At 41.0% G+C, this 20,479-nt stretch overlaps 1 protein-coding gene across 4 annotated transcripts in view; it reads left to right on the forward strand.

The window, feature by feature from the left end:
• The window catches only part of NSUN4 (NOP2/Sun RNA methyltransferase 4), a 34,374-nt gene extending 14,156 nt beyond the window's left edge, over positions 1–20,218 (forward strand). For 2 of the 4 annotated variants that reach the window (XM_065883120.1, XM_065883112.1), the window contains exons 5-6: positions 12,428–12,552; positions 19,572–19,848. In XM_065883120.1, coding sequence (XP_065739192.1) covers positions 12,428–12,552; positions 19,572–19,848 — 402 coding nt within the window. Of the gene's footprint in view, positions 1–12,427; positions 12,553–19,571 lie in introns of all 4 variants that reach the window. The other 2 variants (XM_065883107.1, XM_065883128.1) reach the window with 2 other exon arrangements.
• Positions 20,219–20,479: the final 261 nt, after the last annotated feature.

Genomic DNA, 20,479 nt, shown 5'->3' on the forward strand with positions numbered 1-20,479 from the left:
TTATTTATTTTTGGCTGCATTGGGTCTTTGTTGCAGTGTGCAGGTTTTTTCTCTAGTTGTGGCGAGTGGGGGCTACTCTTGGTTGTGGTGCGCGGACCTCTCATTACGGTGGTTTCTCTTGTTGCGGAGCACGGGCTATAGGCACATGGGCTTCAGTAGTTGTGGCTCGTGAGCTGTAGAGCGCAGGCTCAGTAGTTGTAGCACACAGGCTTAGTTGCTCTGCGGCATGTGGGATCTTCCTGGATCAGGGCTCGAACCCATGTCCCCTGCATTGGCAGGTGGATTCTTAACCACTGCGCCACCACGGAAGCCCCTCATTTCATATTTTTAAGTTATTTGTATTTTCTTTTAATTGGCACATTCTAAAAACACTTACTTAAAACATATACTTCTAAAAATGTAAAAAATATTGTCTCTATTGTTGTCATATTGTTGTCATATTGCTATTGTCTCTGTGTTGTCATCTGACACATTTGTCCAATATGTCCAGTTCTTACCATCTTGCCTCAGCCACTCTAAGAAATTGAAAGACCAAGGCTTATAGAATCTTGGTTATCTTGAGAGACCTGCTTCCCACCTGTGTAGGAATCCCCTATTCAGCTTTTTTGGTATGGGGGCAGCAGAGTGGAGAGAGCATGACCTCTGCTGTCTGTCGGCCTAACTTGTTTCTGTATCACAAGGTTGCCACTTACCTACTTTGGGAAGGCTGCTTGATCTCGCTGAACTTCAGCCTCTTCATTTGTAAAATAGGAAACACTGCTATGTAAGATTATTATGAGGATTCGTAATGAGCATATCCAGGGAAAGTGCTTAGTACATCAACTGGCCGTGAAGATTAGGCAGGTAGTAGCTATCATCGTTATTCAGCCTGTGCTTTCACACTTTCATTGACAGGGGCTCACTGAGGTTTGGTGGTTGAACACCTCTGCTGTTAGAAAATTCTTCCTCTTATTGAATTAAGATGTGTAGATTTTATGGTATATGGTTGGGTACAGGGATTCTAGAGTCATACTGCTTGGATCGGAGTCCTGGCTCTATCACTTATCAGCCAGAGAAGTTTGGGCAAGTTAACCTTTCAGTTTAGGCTTTAGTTTCTTCATCTGTAAAATAAGGATAATAGTAGTGCCTATCACATAGGTGAAGATTAAATAAGAATGCATTTAGCATAGCTCCTGGTATATAGAAAGCATTTAATAATATTGTCATCATCACAATCCTTATTATATTATTTCCATTCATCGGTCCTAGCTATGCCTTTTAGAACAGTGAGCTGCCTCCCATTTCACATCAAAGTGCTTCAGACATTTGAAAACAGCTTTAATGTCCTGAAGATGTCTTTGTTAATTTATTTGTTGAACAAATAGTTGTGCACACTATAACATAGTAACACATACTACGTGTTAGGCAAGGGTGAAGCACTTTAGATGCAAAGAAGAATACTATCTCAGGGCTCCATACACTCTTGGTAACTCTATCTCTCCCCCAACTCTACCTGGCCATCAGCTGGAGTGCCAGAGCTCTGCATTTTCATGGCAAGATACCTACCTGCCTCCCCACGCACAGCTTTCTTTTTATAGGTGTTGCAGTTATACCTTTACCCATCTCTTTATATTTAGCCTTGTTAAATCACTTCCTTTTAGATATGTCTCTTATATACTGCATAGAGTTGGGGTTTGCTTTGTGAACAAATCTGTAAATTTTATTCTTTTAAAACAATTGTCACGATATATTTGGTTTTGGCTCTGTCAGATTATTTACTGTGTTTGTTTTACTTTATTTAGGAAGGTTTATATATATATATATATTTTTTTAATTATTTAGTTAATTAATTATTTTTGACTGCATTGGGTCTTCGTTGCTGTACACAAGCTTTCTCTAGTTGGTGCGAGTGGGGGCTACTCTTGGTTGCGGTGCGTAGACCTCTCATTGCGGTGGCTTCTCTTTTTGCGGAGCATGGGCTCTAGGCACATGGGCTTCAGTAGTTGTGGCTCACGAGCTCTAGAGTGCAGGCTCAGTAGCTGTGGCACATGGGCTTAGTTGCTCCGTGGCATGTAGGATCTTCCCAGATTAGGGTTCGAACCCATGTCCCCTGCATTGGCAGGTGGATTCTTAACCACTGTGCCACCAGGGAAGTCCCAGGAAGGTTTATATTTTAATTCTACATTAGATAATTTCAATATGAAAACTCTTTGGGGGTTTAATTCTACTGGTGGTTGTTTCTGCTAACACTTGCTTAAGGAGGCTTGTTTCCCTTTAATTTTTTTTTTTGTTTTTTGCGGTATGCGGGCCTCTCACTGTTGTGGCCTCTCCCATTGCGTTGCAGAGCACAGGCTCCGGATTCGCAGGCTCAGCGACCATGGCTCACAGGCCCAGCTGCTCCGCGGCATGTGGGATCTTCCCAGACCAGGGCACGAACCCGTGTCCCCTGCATTGGCAGGCGGACTCTCAACCACTGCGCCACCAGGGAAGCCCTCCCTTTAAATTTTGTGGTCATTTTTATCACCTTTCATAATTTTCTAATAATTTTTCCGTTGGAGTATAACAGAAGTGATCAAATCAACAGTATACTGCTTAAAGAATGATCTTATAGTGAAATATATTATTACTACCCTTTCAAGAAGTATGATACTACCAGCATCCCAGAAACTCTCTTATGCCCCTTTCTGTCTTCCTAGAGGTGATCACTATTCTGACTTCTAAAACCGTGGATGTACTTCATATAAATGTAATCATATAGTATGTACTCTTGTCTGACTTTTTTCTCTCATTATGTTTGTGAGATTCATCCATGTTGTTGCCCCTGGCAGTGGTTTATTCATTGTTGTTGCTGTATTATATATTATCGTGTATATACAGAATTTATAGTCTATTCTATTCGTAAGAAACATTTGGGTCACTTCCAGTTTGGGGCTATTACAAACAACACTGCTGTGATCATTCCTGTAAATGTGTTTTGTTGCACTATGTACACATTTCTGTTGAATTTCTGAGTCATAGAGTATGTATATGTTCAGTTTTAGTCACTACTGTCAGAGTTTTCCAAGTGATTGTGCGAGTTTACATTCCTCCCTACAGTGCATGAAAATTCCTGGTGTTCCACAACTTTATCAACATATACTATTTTGGGACTTCCCTGGTGGTCCAGTGGTTAAGACTCTGTCCTTCCACTGCAGGGGGCACGGGTTTGATCTCTGGTCGGGAAACTAATATCCTGTGTCCCGCATGCTGTGTGATGCGGCCAAAAAAATATATATATGTGTGTGTGTGTGTGTGTGTGTGTGTGTGTGTACATATACACTATTTTTTCCTCATTTTAGCCATTTTGATGGGCGTGTAATGGTATTTGCATTGTGATGTTAATTTTTGTTTCACTGATGACTAATGAGTTTGGACACCTTTTCATGTGTTGATTGGCTATTTTTTTTTGAAGTGAGAATTCAAGTCTTTTGCCTGTTTTTCCTATTATCTGTCTCTTTTTAATGTGTCTATTTTTATTTATTTATTTTTAAGTTTTATTTACTTTTTATTTTATTTGTTTATTTGGCCACACCACGGGGCTTGTGGGATCTTAGTTCCCTGACCAGAGTTTGAACCCATTCCCTCACATTCCCTCAGCAGTGAAAGTGTGGAGTCCTAACCACCGGACCACCAGGGAATTCCCTGTCTGTCTTTAAGGATTTACTTCTTATTTATTTATTTATTTTTGGTTGCGTCGGGTCTCAGTTGCAGCACGCGGGATCTTTCATTGTGGCACATGGGCTCTTCGTTGAGGCATGCAGGCTTCTCTCTAGTTGTTGCACATGGGCTCCAGAGCTCGCGGGCTCAGTAGTTGTGGCGTGGGCTCCAGAGCGTGTGGTCCCTATAGTTGCAGCACACGGGCTCTAGTTGTGGTGCACGGGCTTAGTTGCTCCATGGCATGTGGGATCTTAGTTCCCTGACCAGGGATTGAACCTGTGTTGCCTGCATTGGAAGGTGGACTCTTAACCACTGGACTACCAGGGAAGTCCCCTTGTTTGTCTCTTTTTAATGTGTGAGTGTTCCTTTATGTATTCTGGATATGAGTCCTTTATTGAATATATATGTATTATAAATATCTTCTTCTGCTCTGTAACTTATCTTTTCACCCTCTTAGGATGAAACAGAAGTTCTTAATGTAGTCTAATTTATCACAATGGTTAATGCTTTGGGGTCTTATTTTTTTTTAATTTATTTTATTGAAGTATAGTTGATTTACAATGTTGTGTTAATTTCTGCTGTACAGCACAGTGATTCAGTTATACAAATATATATACAGTCTTTTTCACATTCTTTTCCATTATAATTTATCACAGGATATTGAATATAGTTTCCTGGGTTATACAGTAGGACCCTGTTTATACATTCTATATATAATAGTTTGCGCCTGCTAATCCCAAACTCCCAATCCATCCCTCCCCCAACCCCTCTCCCCTTTGGCAACCACAAGTCTGTTCTCTATGTCTGTGAGTCTGTTTCTATTTTGTATATAAGTTCATTTGTGTCATATTTTAGATTCCACATGTAAGTGATATCATATGGTATTTGTCTTTCTCTTTCTGACTTACTTCACTTAGTATGATAATCTTTAGGTCCATCCATATTGCTGCAAATGGCATTATTTCATTCTTTTTTGTGGCTGAATAGTATACCATTATATATGTGTACCACATCTTCTTTATCCATTCATGTGTCAGTGGACATTTAAGTTGTTTCCTTGTCTTGGCTATTGTGAATAGTGCTGCTAGGAACATAGGGGTGCATGTATCTCTTTGAATTATAGTTTTGTCTGGATATATGCCCAGGAGTGGATAGCTGGATCATACGGCAACTCTATTTTTAGTTTTTTGAGGAACCTCTGTACTGTTTTCTGTAATGGCTGCACCAATTTACATTCCCACCAACAGTGTAGGAGGGTTCCCTTTTCTTCACATTAGGTCTTATTTAAGATACCTGTGCCTACCCTAAGGTAATAAAGATATTCTAGTATTACCTTCTAGAAACTTTTTTTTTTTTTTGCGGTACACGGGCCTCTCACTGTTGTGGCCTCTCCCGTTGTGGAGCACAGGCTCCAGATGTGCAGGCTCAGTAGCCATGGCTCACGGGCCCAGCTGCTCCACGGCATGTGGGATCTTCCCGGACCGGGGCACGAACCCATGTCTCCTGCATTGGCAGGCGGACTCTCAACCACTGCACCACCAGGGAAGCCCTAGAAACATTTTTGTTTTACCTTTGTCACTTAGATTTACAGTCCAGTTGGAACTGATTTTTATGTGTAGTGAACAAAGTTAGGATACTAAAAATGGTATTTAGTTGACCCAGTATCAATTATTGAAGAGATTATTCATTTTCCACAGCTCTGCCTTGTCACCTTTGTCATAAATCAAGTATCCATATATATGTGGGTTTGTTTCTGGACTCTGTTCTGTTCTATTGGCCTATTTATCTTTCTTTTCAAGAAACTATACTATCTTCATTGCTGTGGCTTTATAATAAGCCTTTAATATCTGGTATACTAAATCCTCTAACTTTATCTTTGAATTTCTCTTGGCTCTTCTTGGTTCTTTTGTATTTTCATAAATTTTGTCAATTTACACAACAAGACTTTCAGGGCTTTTGCCAGGAATTATATTGAGTCTAAAAACCATATCTGAAAGATAATTTCACTGGACATAGAATTCTATATTGGTAATTGTTTCCTTTTAACATTTTGAAGGTCTTGTTTTTTTATTTTTAAAAATATTTATTTATTTATTTGGCTGCGCTGGGTCTTAGTTGAGGCACGTGTGATGTTTGTTGTGTTGTGCGGGATCTTTAGTTGCAGCATATGGGATATAGTTCCCTGACCAGGGATTGAACCTGGGCCCCCTGCATTGGGAGCATGGAGTCTTAGCCACTGGACCACCAGGGAAGTCCCTGAAGATCTTATTTATTTTGCTATTCATTGTTTCTGTTGAGAAGTCAACTATAAGTCTTATTAAAACTTCTTGAGGGGAATTTCCTGGCAGTCCAGTGGTTAGAACTCAGTGCTTTCACTGCCGGGGCCTGGGTTCAGTCCTTGGTCAGAGAAATAAAATCACACAAGCCATGAGGCATGCCCCCCACCAAAAAAAAAAACCTCCTTTAAAGGTGGTGTGTATATCTCCTGCCTGGGGTTCATAGTGCTTCCTGAATCTGTGGTTTGATTTTCTCATCAGTTTTAGAAAATTCTCAGTCATTATCTCTTCATATAATTTTTTGTTTCATTTTTTTCTCATAATTTTGGGACTTTAATTACATGTATGTTAGGCTTTTTCACCATGTCCCATATAAATTTTATATTCTTTCCTATATTTCTCTCCTTTTTTCCATCATGATTCAATCTGGATGTCGTGTTTGACCTGATTCACCAGTCCTTTCTTACCTGTGTCTAATAAGCTGTTAAATACATCTGTTGAGGTCTTTTTAAAAATTGAGAAATAATTGACATACATATTAATATTGTATTAGTTTTAGGTGTACAACATAATGATTTGATATATGTATATATTGTGAGATGATTATCACAATAAGTTTAGTTAATTAACATTTATCACCACACATAGTTAACAAATTTTTTTCTTGTTTTTTGGCTGCCATGCGGCCTGTGGGATCTTAGTTCCCTGACCAGGGATTGAACCCGTGCCCCCTGCAATGGAAGTGCGCAGTCTTAACCACTGGACCACCAGGGAAGTCCCACAAATTTTTTTATTATCATGAGAACCTTTTTTTTTGGCTGCACCACACAGCTTGTGGGATCTCAGTTCCCTGACCAGGGACTGAACCTGGGCTACAGCGTGAAAGCTCGGAATCCTAACCAATAGGCCACCAGGGAACTTCTGAGAACTTTTAAAATCTACCCTCTTAGCAACTTTCAAATATATAATACAGTATTGCTAACTATAGTCATCATGTTGTACATTATATCCCCAGGACTTATTTGTTTTATAACTGGAAGTTTGTACCTTTTAATCACCTTCACCCATTGCGCCCACCTTCCACACTCCCTGCCTCAGGTAACCACTACTCTGTTCTCTGTATCTATTAGCTCTTTCTTTCTTTTTTTTTTTTTTTTACATTTTGCATATAAGTGAGATCATACAGTATTTGTCTTTCTCTGTCTGACTTATTTCACTTAGCATAATGCCCTCAAGGTCCATCCATATTGTCTCAAATGGAAGAATTTCCTTCTCTTTTATGGCTCAGTAATATTCAGTTGTATACATATTCTGCATTTTCTTTATTTATTCATCTGTTGATGGGCACTTAGGTTGTTTCCATGTCTTGGCTATTGTAAATAATGCTGCAGTGATCGTGGGGGTGCAGATATCTTTTCAAAGTAAAGTTTTTGTTATCTTCAGGTAAATACCTAGAAGTAGAATTTCTGGATGATATGATAGTTCTATTTTTAATTTTTTGAGGAACCACCATACTGTTGTCCATAGTGGCTGCAGTAACTTATATTCTCACTGCATCTATTGAGTTCTTGATTTCAGTTATTATATTTTCCAGTTTTAGAATTTCCAGCTGATTATTTTAAAAAATTCTAGTTCTGTAGAAATTAGAAATGATAAAATTTTATGTCTTTTCATCTAACTTCTTGAACATACGCATGATTTTTTCAAATACTATGATAATTCTAGTATTTGGATCTCATGGGTCAGCTTCTATGATCTGTTTTTTCTCTTGGTTTTTGGTCATTTGCTTTTATCTCCTGGTATTAGTGATTTTTTTGTTAGAATGCCAGACATTTTGTGTGAAAAATTGCAGGGATAATCTGAGGCTCTGGATATCTTCCTCTAGAAAGGATTTGATTTTCCTAAGGCTGACAGTTAACATCAGAGCAGATCATCTTAATTCAGCCAGAAATTAGGCTGATTCAAAGCTGGAGTTTGTGAGGGCTGTTCTTTTTCCAGTTTACCTTTATATGTAGGGTATTTAATTTCAGCACTCTAGCTCAAGGCATGAGGTGTTTCTTTACTAGGACCCTCTACTCCTTGGTGTGGACTCTGAACTCCAGTTTTTGTCCCCACAGTTCTATAAGACTGCTGAAAGTTCTGTTCATCTTCTCAACCCCTTATTTGTCACAGTAGAGCTGAATGCATCTGGCTTACCTACCTGTACTTTATCCTCTCTAGGATCTTAGCCCCTCAGTTCTTGGTTCTTTAGTAGATCTCTAATGATTTCAGATAGATATTTTAAATATTTTGTCAAGCATTTCTAATTGTTCCACCAGGAGTGTTGGTTTACAAGCTATTCTGCTTTTACTAGAAGTGTAAAGCCTGATTTTGTTTATTGTGAGCTTATGATCATTGCCTAGTTAATTAAAAGAGCCCTGGTTTAATCGTTGATTTTCATTCCTCCAGAAAGGAACCTGCATTTGCTTTGCTAGGTGTTTGGGGGATTGCTCAATCCAGGACCATTTATTGCTCTACAGGGGATTTTCTGGATCATGCAGGCATCATGAGTTTGAACCTCCTATCTGAGTGGTTACAAATTCTCAGGGAGACTTTTTTTTCTTTTTGCCTGGAGTTAAAGCCAAAACAGACAAGTTCTCTTGTCTTCCGTTGTGTCTGATTTTTCTTTTTTTGGCTGTGCCACGTGGCATGTCGGATCTTAGTTCCCCATCCAGGGATTGAACCTGTGCCCCCTGCATTGGACGCACAGAGTCTTAACCACTGGACTGCCAGGGAAGTCCCATTGTGGCTGATTTTTTCCCCCCTAGTTCATACTTTGATTGAGCATGTAGCCCTTTAAGGATTTTGACTTTTCTGTGGATTTCCATTCCAATTCTGTGCCTCAAGTGCCCAGTTTTCTGCCCTCCAAGGCTTTGGGTTACTAGGGATTGATAAAAGATAGAAGGCACCTCCAGTGGGCACATGAAAAGATGATCAACATTGCTAATTATTGGAGAAATGCAAATGAAAACTACAACGTGGGGACTTCCCTTGTGGCACAGTGGTTAAGAATCTGCCAGCTGGGACTTCCCTGGTGGTGCAGTGGTTAAGAATCCACCTGCCAATGCAGGGGACACGGGTTCAAGCCCCGGTCCAGGAAGATCCCACATGCCGGGGAGCAACTAAGCCCGTGCACCACAACTACTGAGCCTGTTCTCTAGAGCCCGCGAGCCACAACTACTGAGCCTGTGTGCCACAACTACTGAAACCCGTGCGCCTAGAGCCCGTGCTCTGCAACAAGAGAAGCCACGGCAGTGAGAAGCCCACACACCTCAATGAAGAGTAGCCCCCACTCACTGCAACTAGAGAAAGCCTGCGTGCAGCAATGAAGACCCAACGCAGCCAAAGATAGATAGATAAATAAATAAAAAGAATCCGCCTGCCAATGCAGGGGACATGGGTTCAATCCCTGGTCCAGGAAGATCCCACATGCCATGGAGCAACTAAGCCTGTGTGCCACAACTACTGAGCCTGCGCTCTAGAGCCTGCGAGTCACAACTACTGAGCCTGTGTGCCACAACTACTGAGCCTGTGCTCTAGAGCCTGTGAGTCACAACTACTGAGCCTGTGTGCCACAACTACTGAGGCCTGCATGCCTAGCACCTGTGCTCCGCAACAAAGAAGCCACCACAATGAGAAGCCCGTGCACTGCAATGAAGAGCAGCCCCCACTTGCTGCAGCTAGAGAAAGCCCACGTGCAGCAGTGAAGACCCAATGCAGCCAAAAATAAAAAACAAAAAAAATACTACAATGTGGTATCACCTCACATCAGTCAGAATGGCATTCATCAAAAAGTCTATAAATAATAAACACTGGAGAGGGTGTGGAGAAAAGAGAACCCTCCTACACGGTTGGTGGGAATGTAAATTGGTGCAGCCACTATGGAAAATGGTATGGAGGTTTCTCAGAAAACTAAAAATAGAGTTGCCATATGATGCAGCTATCCCACTCCTTGACATATGTCCAGATAAAACTATAATTCAAAGAGATACATGCACCCCCATGTTCATAGCAGTATTATTTACAAGGGCCAAGACTTGGAAGCAATCTAAATGTCTATTGACAGATGAATGGATAAAGAAGATGCAGTACATATATACAGTGGAATACTACTCAGCCACAAAAAAGAATGAAATAATGCCTTTTGCAGCAACATGGATGGACCTAGAGATTATCATACTAAATAAAGTAAGTCAGACAGAGACAAATATCACAGATCACTTACATGTGGAACCTAAAAAAAAGAAACGAATGAACTTATTTACAAAACAGAAACAGACTCACAGACATAGAAGACAAACTTATGGTTACCAGAGGGGAAGGGGGGAGGGATAAATTAGGAGTTTTAGGATTAGCAGGTACAAACTACTGTATATAAAACAGATAAACAACAAGGTCCTGGGAGTTCCCTGGTGGCCTAGTGGGAAGTGTGCTATAGGGAATATAGTTCCCTATAGCACAGGGAACTGTATTCAGTATCTTGTAATAAACTACAAAGAAAAGAATCTGAAAAATAATATATATAATATATACGTGTAAATATATATATTTACTGAATCACTTCACTGTATACCGGAAACTAATACAACATTGTAAGTCAACTATACTTCAATTAAAAAAGATAAAAAAAATAGAAGGCATTGACTTCAGCTCTGGAATCCCTCCCTGGATTTGTGCTCCTGGTTTTTCTTTGGCTTCTGAGGATTTCTCTAATTTTCTATGAGCTATGCATTTAAAAGTATTAAAAAATATATATATATATATATTTTTTTTTTTTTTGTGGTACGCGGGCCTCTCACTGTTGTGGCCTCTCCCGTTGCGGAGCACAGGCTCCGGACATGCAGGCTCAGCGGCCACGGCTCACGGGCCCAGCTGCTCCGCAGCATGGGGGATCTTCCCGGACTGGGGCACGAACCCACATCCCCTGCATCGGCAGGCGGACTCTCAACCACTGAGCCACCAGGGAAGCCCTTAAAAATATATTTTATGTTTAGATATTTTGTATCACAAGAGTTTCAAGATATCTAGTTTACTACGTTCCTGGAAACAGAAGGTATTAATTTCTTCTATCGTGTGGTTTCTAAACATTCCAGTGGCCCTTCTCTGAGCATTCCTATGCCCTTCTCTGAGCATTCCTATTTAGTTAATGTCTATTTTTCCTGTGGACGCTAGCCGCATCACATTTCTTGAGATACGACGTGACTAGAATGCAAGGTAGTCATTATTTCTCTTACTCGATATACACTGTATCAATTCATTCAGCCTAAGAGTACAGCAGGATATTGAACACTGGGTCATTACTAATTTACTCGGAATTTCTGCTTGACTGAAAATTTATAGATCTCTTCCACAGATGATTTTACTTCTTCTTTTAAATAAATTTTATTTAATTTATTTTTTAGCTGCATTGGGTCTTCATTGCTGCACACGGGCTTTCTCTAGTTGGGGCAAGCGGGGGCTACTCTTCATTGCGATGCACATGCTTCTTATTGCGGTGTCTTCTCTTGTTGTAGAGCACGTGCTCTAGGCATGCGGGCTTCAGTAGTTGTGGCTCACAGGCTCTGGAGCGCAGGCTCAGTAGTTGTGGCGCACAGGCTTAGTTGCTCTGTGGCATGTGGGATCTTCCCAGACCAGGGCTGGAATGCATGTCCCCTGCACTGGCAGGTGGATTCTTATCTACTGCACCACTAGGGAAGTCCTGATTTTACTTTTTGAAATGTAAATACAGGACTGTTTTTTTGGGGGGATGGGTAGGTTTTTTGTTTTTTGGTCTTTAGTGCCCATCGCAGAGTAGGCTCTTAGTAAATAAATGAATAACTTTATTTGTTTATTTATTTTTGGCCACATTGCGCAGCTTGTGGGATCTTTGTTCCCTGATCAGGCATTGAACCCAGGCCCTCAGCAGTGAAAGCGTGGAGTCCTAACCACTGGACCACTGAGGAATTCCTCAATGAATGAATGACTTTCCATCTCTCACTTTAAAACTTTTCCATATTGGATATGACATTGTTTTAGCATAAGATAATTTTGAATCCTGATCCTGTTATTCAATATATTAGCTACCCTTTGGGTATTATATCATCTGTAAATTGGATGTTTTCATTCAAATAGCTAGGGACAGAGTCAAGGACAGAGCCCTGAAGCACTGAAGACTTCTTTTTAGGTTGATATCAATTACTTAATTCAGTTTTTTGTATGTTGGTTTTGGTTTTTTGCCTAGCCATGAGTATACTTAGATGTACTATTTTCCCACTGATTATTTCACAATTGTCCACCAGGTTAAAGTGAGAAGCTTTGTCAGATGCTCTGCAGTGGGGGGATGGGCTAGGGGAGCACTCTGCAGAACCCTCCAGGTTAGGGGCCTAAAACACCCCTGGCCTGAGGAAGAGGAGCCTGTAAGGAGCCCTAATACTTTACCCTTTAACACTCCTGGGCAGGTGCTGGTGGATGTGCCCTGTACAACAGACCGCCACTCCCTTCATGAGGAGGAGAACAACATCTTTCAGCGTTCAAGGAAGAAGGAGCGGCAGATGTTGCCTATGTTGCAGGTGCAGCTTCTTGCGTGAGTAATGGGTTTACAGAAACTCAGGACTTCGGGCCAGAGTGCTGTGGGGGGGTCTGGTCACCTGGGGGGCTTGGGGGCTAGAAGCTCTTGCCAAGACCATTACCCGTAGAAGGGTCTTCTGGCTGGGAATCTGCCTGGAGGAGACAATCATCATTGGATGGTCTTTCTCTGGGACATAAAGACTCTATGTGGAGATTGGTTCAAGATGGCGTAGAAGGATGTGCGCTCACTCCCTCTTGTGAGAGCACTGGAATCACAGCTAACTGATGAACAGTCATCAACAGGAAGACACTGGAACTCAACAAAAGAGATACACCACATCCAAAGACAAAAGAGAAGCCACAATGAGATGGTAGGAGGGGCGCAATCACAATAACATCAAATTCCATAACCGTTGGGTGAGTGACTCACAAACTGGAGTGAAGGTTCTGAGCCCTACGTCAGGCTTCCCAACCTGCGGATCTGGCAGTGGGAGGAGGAATTCCCAGAGAATCAGACTTGGAAGGCTAGTGGGATTTGATTGCAGGACTTTGACAGGACTGGGGGAAACAGACTACACTCTTGGAAGACACACACAAAGTATTGTGCATATCAGGACCCAGGGAGAAGGAGCAGTGACCCCATAGGAGACTGAACCAGACCTACCTGCTAGTGTTGGAGGGTCTCCTGCAGAAGCGGCAGGGACAAGGACACTGGCAGCAGAGGTTCTGGGACGTACTCCTTGGCATGAGCCCTCCTGGAGCCCGCCATTAGCCCCACCAAAGAGCCTCTAGGCTCCAGTGCTGGTCACCTCAGGCCAAACAACAAACAGGGAGGGAGCTCAGCCCCACCCATCAGCAGGCAAGCCGATTAAAGTTTTACTGAGCTCTGCCCACCAGAGCAACACCCAGCTCTACCCACCACCAATCCTTCCCATCAGAAAGCTTGCACAAGCCTCTTAGATAGCCTCATCTGCCAGAGGGCAGACAGCAGAAGCAAGAACTACAGTCCTGCAGCCTGTGGAACGAAAACCACATTCACAGAAACATAGACAAAATGAAAAGGTAGAGGACTATGAAGGAACAAGATAAAATCCCAGAAAAACAACTAAATGAAGTAGAGATAAACAACCTTCCAGAAAAAGAATTCAGAATAATGATAGTGAAGATAATCCAGGACCTCAGAAAAAGAATGGAGGCAAAGATTGAGAAGATGCAAGAAATGTTTAATAAAGACCTAGAAGAATTAAAGAACAAACAAACAGAGGTGAACAATACAATAACTGAAATGAAAAATACACCAGAAGAAATCAATAGCAGAATAACTGAGGCAGAAGAACAGATAAGTGATCTGGAAGACAGAATGGTGGAATTCACTACCACAGAACATGATAAAGAAAAAAGAATAGTAAGAAATGAAGACAGCCTAAGAGACCTCTGGGACAACATTAAACGCACCAACATTCGCATTATAGGGGTCCCAGAAGGAGTAGAGAGAGAGACAAAGGACCTGAGAAAATATTTGAAGAGATTATAGTTGAAAAATTCCCTAACATGGGAAAGGAAATAGCCACCCAAGTGCAGGTAGAGCAGAGAGTCCCAGGCAGGATAAACCCAAGGGGAAACATGCCGAGATACATAGTAATCAAATTGACAAAAATTAAAGACAAAGAAAAATTATTGAAAGCAACAAGGGAAAAATGACAAATAACATACAAGGGAACTCCCATAAGGTTAACAGCTAATTTCTAAGGAGAAACTCTACAAGCCTGAAGGGAGTGGCATGATATATTTAAAGTGATGAAAGGGAAGAACCTACAACCAAGATTACTCTACCTGGCAAGGATCTCATTCAGATTTGATGGAGAAATCAAACACTTTACAGACAAGCAAAAGCTAAGAGAATTCAGCACCACCAAACCAGCTCTACAACAAATGCTAAAGAAACTTCTCTAAGTGGGAGATACAGGAGAAGAAAAGGACCTACGAGAACAAACCCAGAATGATAAAGAAAATGGTAATAGGAACATACATATCAATAATTACCTTAAATGTGAATGGATTAAATGCTACAACCAAAAGACACAGGCTCACTGAATGGATACAAAGACAAGACCCACATATATGCTGTCTACAAGAGACCCACTTCAGACCTAGGGACACATACAGATTGAAAGTGAGGGGATGGAAAAAGATATTCCATGCAAATGGAAATCAAAAGAAAGCTGGAGTAGCAATACTCATATGAGATAAAATAGACTTTAAAATAAAGAATGTTATAAGATACAAGGAATGACACTACATAATGATCAAGGGATCAATCCAAGAAGATGATATAACAATTATAAATATATATGCACCCAACCTAGGAGCACCTCAATACATAAGGCAAGTGCTAACAGCTATAAAAGATGAACTCAACAGTAACACAATAATAGTGGGGGACTTTAACACCTCACTTACACCAATGGACAGATCATCCAGACAGAAAATTAAGGAAACACAAGCTTTAAATGACACAATAGACCAGATAGATTTAATTGATATTTATAGGACACTCCATCCATAAATAGCAGATTACACTTTCTTCTCAAGTGCACACGGAACATTCTCCATGATAGATGACATCTTGGGTCACAAATCAAGCCTTGGTAAATTTAAGAAAATTGAATCAAGCATCTTTTCCAACCACAGCGCTATGAGATTAGAAATAAATTACAGGGAAAAAAAACGTAAAAAACACAAACACATGGAGGCTAAACAATATGTTACTAAATAACCAAGAGATCACTGAAGAAATCAAAGAGGAAATCAAAAAATACCTAGAGACAAATGACAATGAAAACATGACGATCCAAACCTGTGGGATGCAGGAAAAGCAGTTCTGAGAAGGAAGTTTATAGCTGCACAGTCCTACCTCAAGAAACAAGAAAAGTCTCAAATAAACAATCTAACCTTACACCTAAAGGAACTAGAGAAAGAAGAACAAACAAAACCCAAGGTTAGTAGAAGGAAAGAAATCATGAAGATCAGAGCAGAAATAAATGAAATAGAAACAAAACAATAGCAAAGATCAATAAAACTAAAAGCTGGTTTTTTGAGAAGATAAACAAAATTGATAAACCATTAGCCAGACGCATCAAGAAAAAGAGGGAGAGGACTCAAATCAATAAAATTAGAAATGAAAAAGGAGAAGTTACAACAGACACTGCAGAAATACAAAGCATCCTAAGAGACTACTACGAGCAACTCTATGCCAATAAAATGGACAACCTGGAAGAAATGGACAAATTCTTAGAAAGGTATAACCTTCCAAGACTGAACCAGGAAGGAATAGAAAAACATGAACAGACCAATCACAAGTAATGAAATTGAAACTGTGATTAAAAATCCTCCAACAGGGACTTCCCTGGTGGTGCAGTGGTTGAGAATCTGCCTGCCAATGCAGGGGACATGAGTTTGAGCCCTGGTCTGGGAAGATCCCACATGCTGTGGAGCAACTAAGCCCGTGCACCATAACTACTGAGCCTGTGCTCTAGAGCCCACGAGCCACAGCTACTGAGCCTGTGTGCCACAACTACTGAAGCCTGCGCGCCTAAAGCCTGTGCTCTCCAACAAGAGAAGCCACCATAATGAGAAGCCTGTGAACTGCAATGAAGAGTAGCCCCCACTTGCCGCAACTAGAGAAAGCCCATGTGCAGCAATGAAGACCCAATGCAGCCAAAAAAATAAATAAAATAAAATAAATTAATTTAAAAAAAAACAAAAAACAAAAGTCCAGGACCAGATGGCTTCACAGGTGAATTCTATCAAACATTTAGAGAAGAGCTAACAGCTATCCTTCTCAAAGTCTTCCAAAAAATTGCAGAGGAAGGAACACTCCCAAACTCATTCTACAAGGCCACAATTACCCTGATACCAAAACCAGACAAAGATATTACAAAAAAAGAAAATTACAGACCAATATCACTGATGAATATAGATGCAAAAATCCTCAAAAAAATACTAGCAAACAGAATCCAACAACACATTAAAAGGATCATACACCATGATCAAGTGGGATTATCCCAGGGATGCAAGGATTCTTCAATATATGCAAATCGATCAATGTGATACACTATATTAACAAATTGAAGAAGTAAAACCATATGATCATCTCCATAGATGCAGATAAAGCTTTTGACAAAATTCAACACCCATTTGTGATAAAAACTGTCCAGAAAGTGGGCATAGAGGGAACCTTCTTCAACATAATAAAGGCCATGTACCACAAACCCACAGCAAACATCATTCTCAATGGTGAAAAACTGAAAGCCTTTCCACTAAGATCAGGAATAAGACAAGGATGTCCACTCTCACCACTATTATTCAACATAGTTTTGGAAGTCCTAGCCACAGCAATCAGAGAAGAAAAAGAAATAAAGGAATACAAATTGGAAAAGAAGAAGTAAAACTGTCACTGCAGATGACATGATACTTTACATAGATCATCCTAAAGATGTCACCAGAAAACTACTAGAGCTAATCAATGAATTTGGTAAAGTTGCAGGATACAAAATTCATGCACAGAAATCTCTTGCATTCCTATACACTAACAACGAAAGATCAGAAGGAGAAATTAAGGAGACAATCCCATTCACCATTGCAACAAAAAGAATAAAATACCTAGGAATAAACCTACCTAAGGAGGTAAAAGACCTGTACTCAGAAAACTATAAGACACTGATGAAAGAAACCAAAGATGACACAGGGAGAGATACACCATGTTCTTGGATTGGAAGAGTCAATATTGTGAAAATGACTATACTACCGAAAGCAATCTACAGATTCAATGCAATCCCTATCAAATTACCAATGGCATTTTTTACAGAACTAGAACAAAAAAATCTTAAAATTTGTATGGAGACACAAAAGACCCTGAATAGCCAAAGCAATCTTTTTTTTTTTTTTTTTTTTTTGGCAGTACGCGGGCCTCTCACCGCTGCGGCCTCTCCCATTGCGGAGCACAGGCTCCGGACGCGCAGGCTCAGCGGCCACGGCTCACGGGCCCAGCCGCCCCGCGGCATGTGGGATCTTCCCGGACCGGGGCACGAACCCGCGTCCCCCGCATCGGCAGGCGGCCCCTCAACCACTGCGCCACCAGGGAAGCCCCCAAAGCAATCTTTTTTCTTGAGGGAAAAAAGCGGAGCTGGAGGAACCAGACTCCCTGACTCCAGACTATACTACAAAGCTACAGTAATCAAGAGAATATGGTACTGGCATAAAAGCAGAAATATAGATCAATGGAATAGTATAGAAAGCCCAGAGATAAACCCACGCACCTGTGGTCAACTAATCTATGACAAAGGAGGCAAGGATATACAATGGAGAAAAGACAGTGTCTTCAATAAGTGGTGCTGGGAAAACTGGACAGCTACATGTAAAAGAATGAAATTAGAACACTCCCTAATACCATACACAAAAATAAACTCAAAATCAATTAAAGACTTAAGTGTAAGGCCAAACACTATAAAACTCTTAGAGGGAAACATAGGAAGAACACTCTTTGACATAAATCACAGCAAGATCTTTTTGACCCACCTCCTAGAGTAATGAAAATAAAACCAAAAATAAACAAATGGGACCTAATGAAACTTAAAAGCTTTTGCACAGCAAAGGAAACTATAAACAAAACGAAAAGACAGCCCTCAGAATGGGAGAAAATATTTGCAAATGAATCAACAGACAAAGGATTAATCTCCAAAATATATAAACAGCTCATGCAGTTCAATGTTAAAAAAACAACCTAATCAAAAAATGGGCAGAAGACCTAAATAGAAATTTCTTCAAAGAAGACATACAGATGGCCAAGAGACACATGAAAAGCTGCTCCACATCACTAATTATTAGAGAAATGCAAATCAAAACTACAGTGAGGTATCACCTCACACCGGTCAGAATGGGCATTGTTAGAAAATCTACAAACAGCAAATGCTGGAGAGGATGTGGAGAAAAGGGAACCTTCTTGCACTGTTGGTGGGAATGTAAACTGATACAGACACTATGGAGAACAGTATGGATGTTCATTAAAAAACTAAAAATAGAATTACCGTATGCCCCAGCAATCCCACTTCTGGGCATATACCCAGAGAAAACCATAATTCAAAAAGACACATGCACCCCAGTGTTCATTGCAGCACTATTTACAATAGCCAGGTCATGGAAGCAACCTAAATGCTGACAGATGAATGGATAAAGAAGATGTGATACATATATATACAATGGAGTATTAGCCATAAAAAGGATCAAAATTGGGTCATTTGTAGAGACATAGATGGACCTAGAGACTGTCATACAGAGTGAAGTAAGTCAGAAAGAGAAAAACAATATATGCGTATATTAACTCATATGTGTGGAATCTAGAAAAATGGCACAGGTGAACTGGTTTGCAAGGCAGAAATAGAGACACAGGTGTAGAGAACAAACGTATGGACACCAAGTGGGGAAAGTGACGGGGAGGGTGGTGGTGGTGATGGGATGAATTGGGAGACTGGGATTGACATGTATACGCTAATATGTATAAAATAGATAACTAATAAGAACCTTCTGTATAAAAAATAAATAAAATTCAAAAAGAAAAGAAAAGACTGTGTGGTAGGACATGCATAGCAGGATGGGCTGCACAGATTCACTTTTACCTCTATGCTAGTCCCCATGTCAGTGAGTAGCACAATTTTGAAAAATAATTACTGAGGTTAAGGCTCTGTAGAGCTGGGGTAGGGACTCAGTCCATGGGCAGCATCAGGGTTTGGTTTACAACCAGAGTCAAAGATCAGGGGACCATTTCAAAAGGACTTTTGGAGGAGAGCCCATGGAGTAAGGTTGGGTTGCTCTCAGCTTTGAGAACAACTTTCAGGTGGTGTCAGTGTGGAAGGCACTTCAGAGGCTAACACAGCTACCCATCCCACAATACACTCCCCTATCCTTCCAGCTTCTTCTGATGCGCTTCTACTTCTGGGAAGCTCACTAGTCACTGGTACTTTCTCTTTCTGGTTACAGGGCTGGACTCCTTGCCACCAAACCAGGAGGCCATGTTGTCTATTCCACCTGCTCACTCTCACACTTACAGAATGAGTATGTGGTGCAAGGCACCATCGAGCTCCTGGCCAATCAGTACGACATCAAGGTTCATGTGGAAGACCTGACTCACTTCCGAAAGCTTTTCATGGACACATTTTCTTTCTTCCCATCCTGCCAAGTTGGGGAGCTGGTAATCCCAAACCTCATGGCCAATTTTGGGCCTATGTACTTTTGCAAAATGTGTAGAATGACGTAGCATCACCCTGTTCCTGAAGTCCTGTTGTAAGAAGACAAAGGGTGTACTCTTGTGGAGACCAGTGGCAGAGATGCACTCTGGCCTATCTCCATCCCATTCATGTCTTTCTGTAGACAGTTTTCAGCAATAGGAAGTAAGAGTTTTTCTGTCCTGCTGTCCAGTTGTGGAGCATCAGCACATTTCTAACTCACTTATTACACCCCACTTCCAGCTCCTACTCCCCATCTCTGAGCCTGTGCTAAAGGTTCCTGCCCCATTAGGGGCTTAGGAGGAGGAACCAGTGAGCAGGGCCACTCTTTAAGCTGTAAACTTGGGAAGAAGCATTTAGCCAATAAAATTGTTGAAGCTACATGGAGCTGGGACTGTAGTTGGGGGGCCTCATGTCAGTCCAAGTAGTGTTAGTTCCTTTTGTACCCAGGTACCCAAAGCACAGGACCTCAGCCTGGTTACAGGCCTCTGGTTACAGAGCCCGTCTCACACTTGAGGTGAGTTCTGCATGATAAGTCTTGAGCAGCCGAAGGGCTTAAACAAGCCTACCAAGTTTCTCCATATGTCCCATGATCTAATTTAAGGAACAAGTAACTAAAATGTTAAGCCAGTGCATAATAATCTGCTTACTTACTTTGAGAAA

The sequence above is a fragment of the Phocoena phocoena genome, chromosome 1 (assembly GCF_963924675.1).
Source record: "Phocoena phocoena chromosome 1, mPhoPho1.1, whole genome shotgun sequence".
In the NCBI taxonomy this organism is placed as follows: domain Eukaryota; kingdom Metazoa; phylum Chordata; class Mammalia; order Artiodactyla; family Phocoenidae; genus Phocoena; species Phocoena phocoena.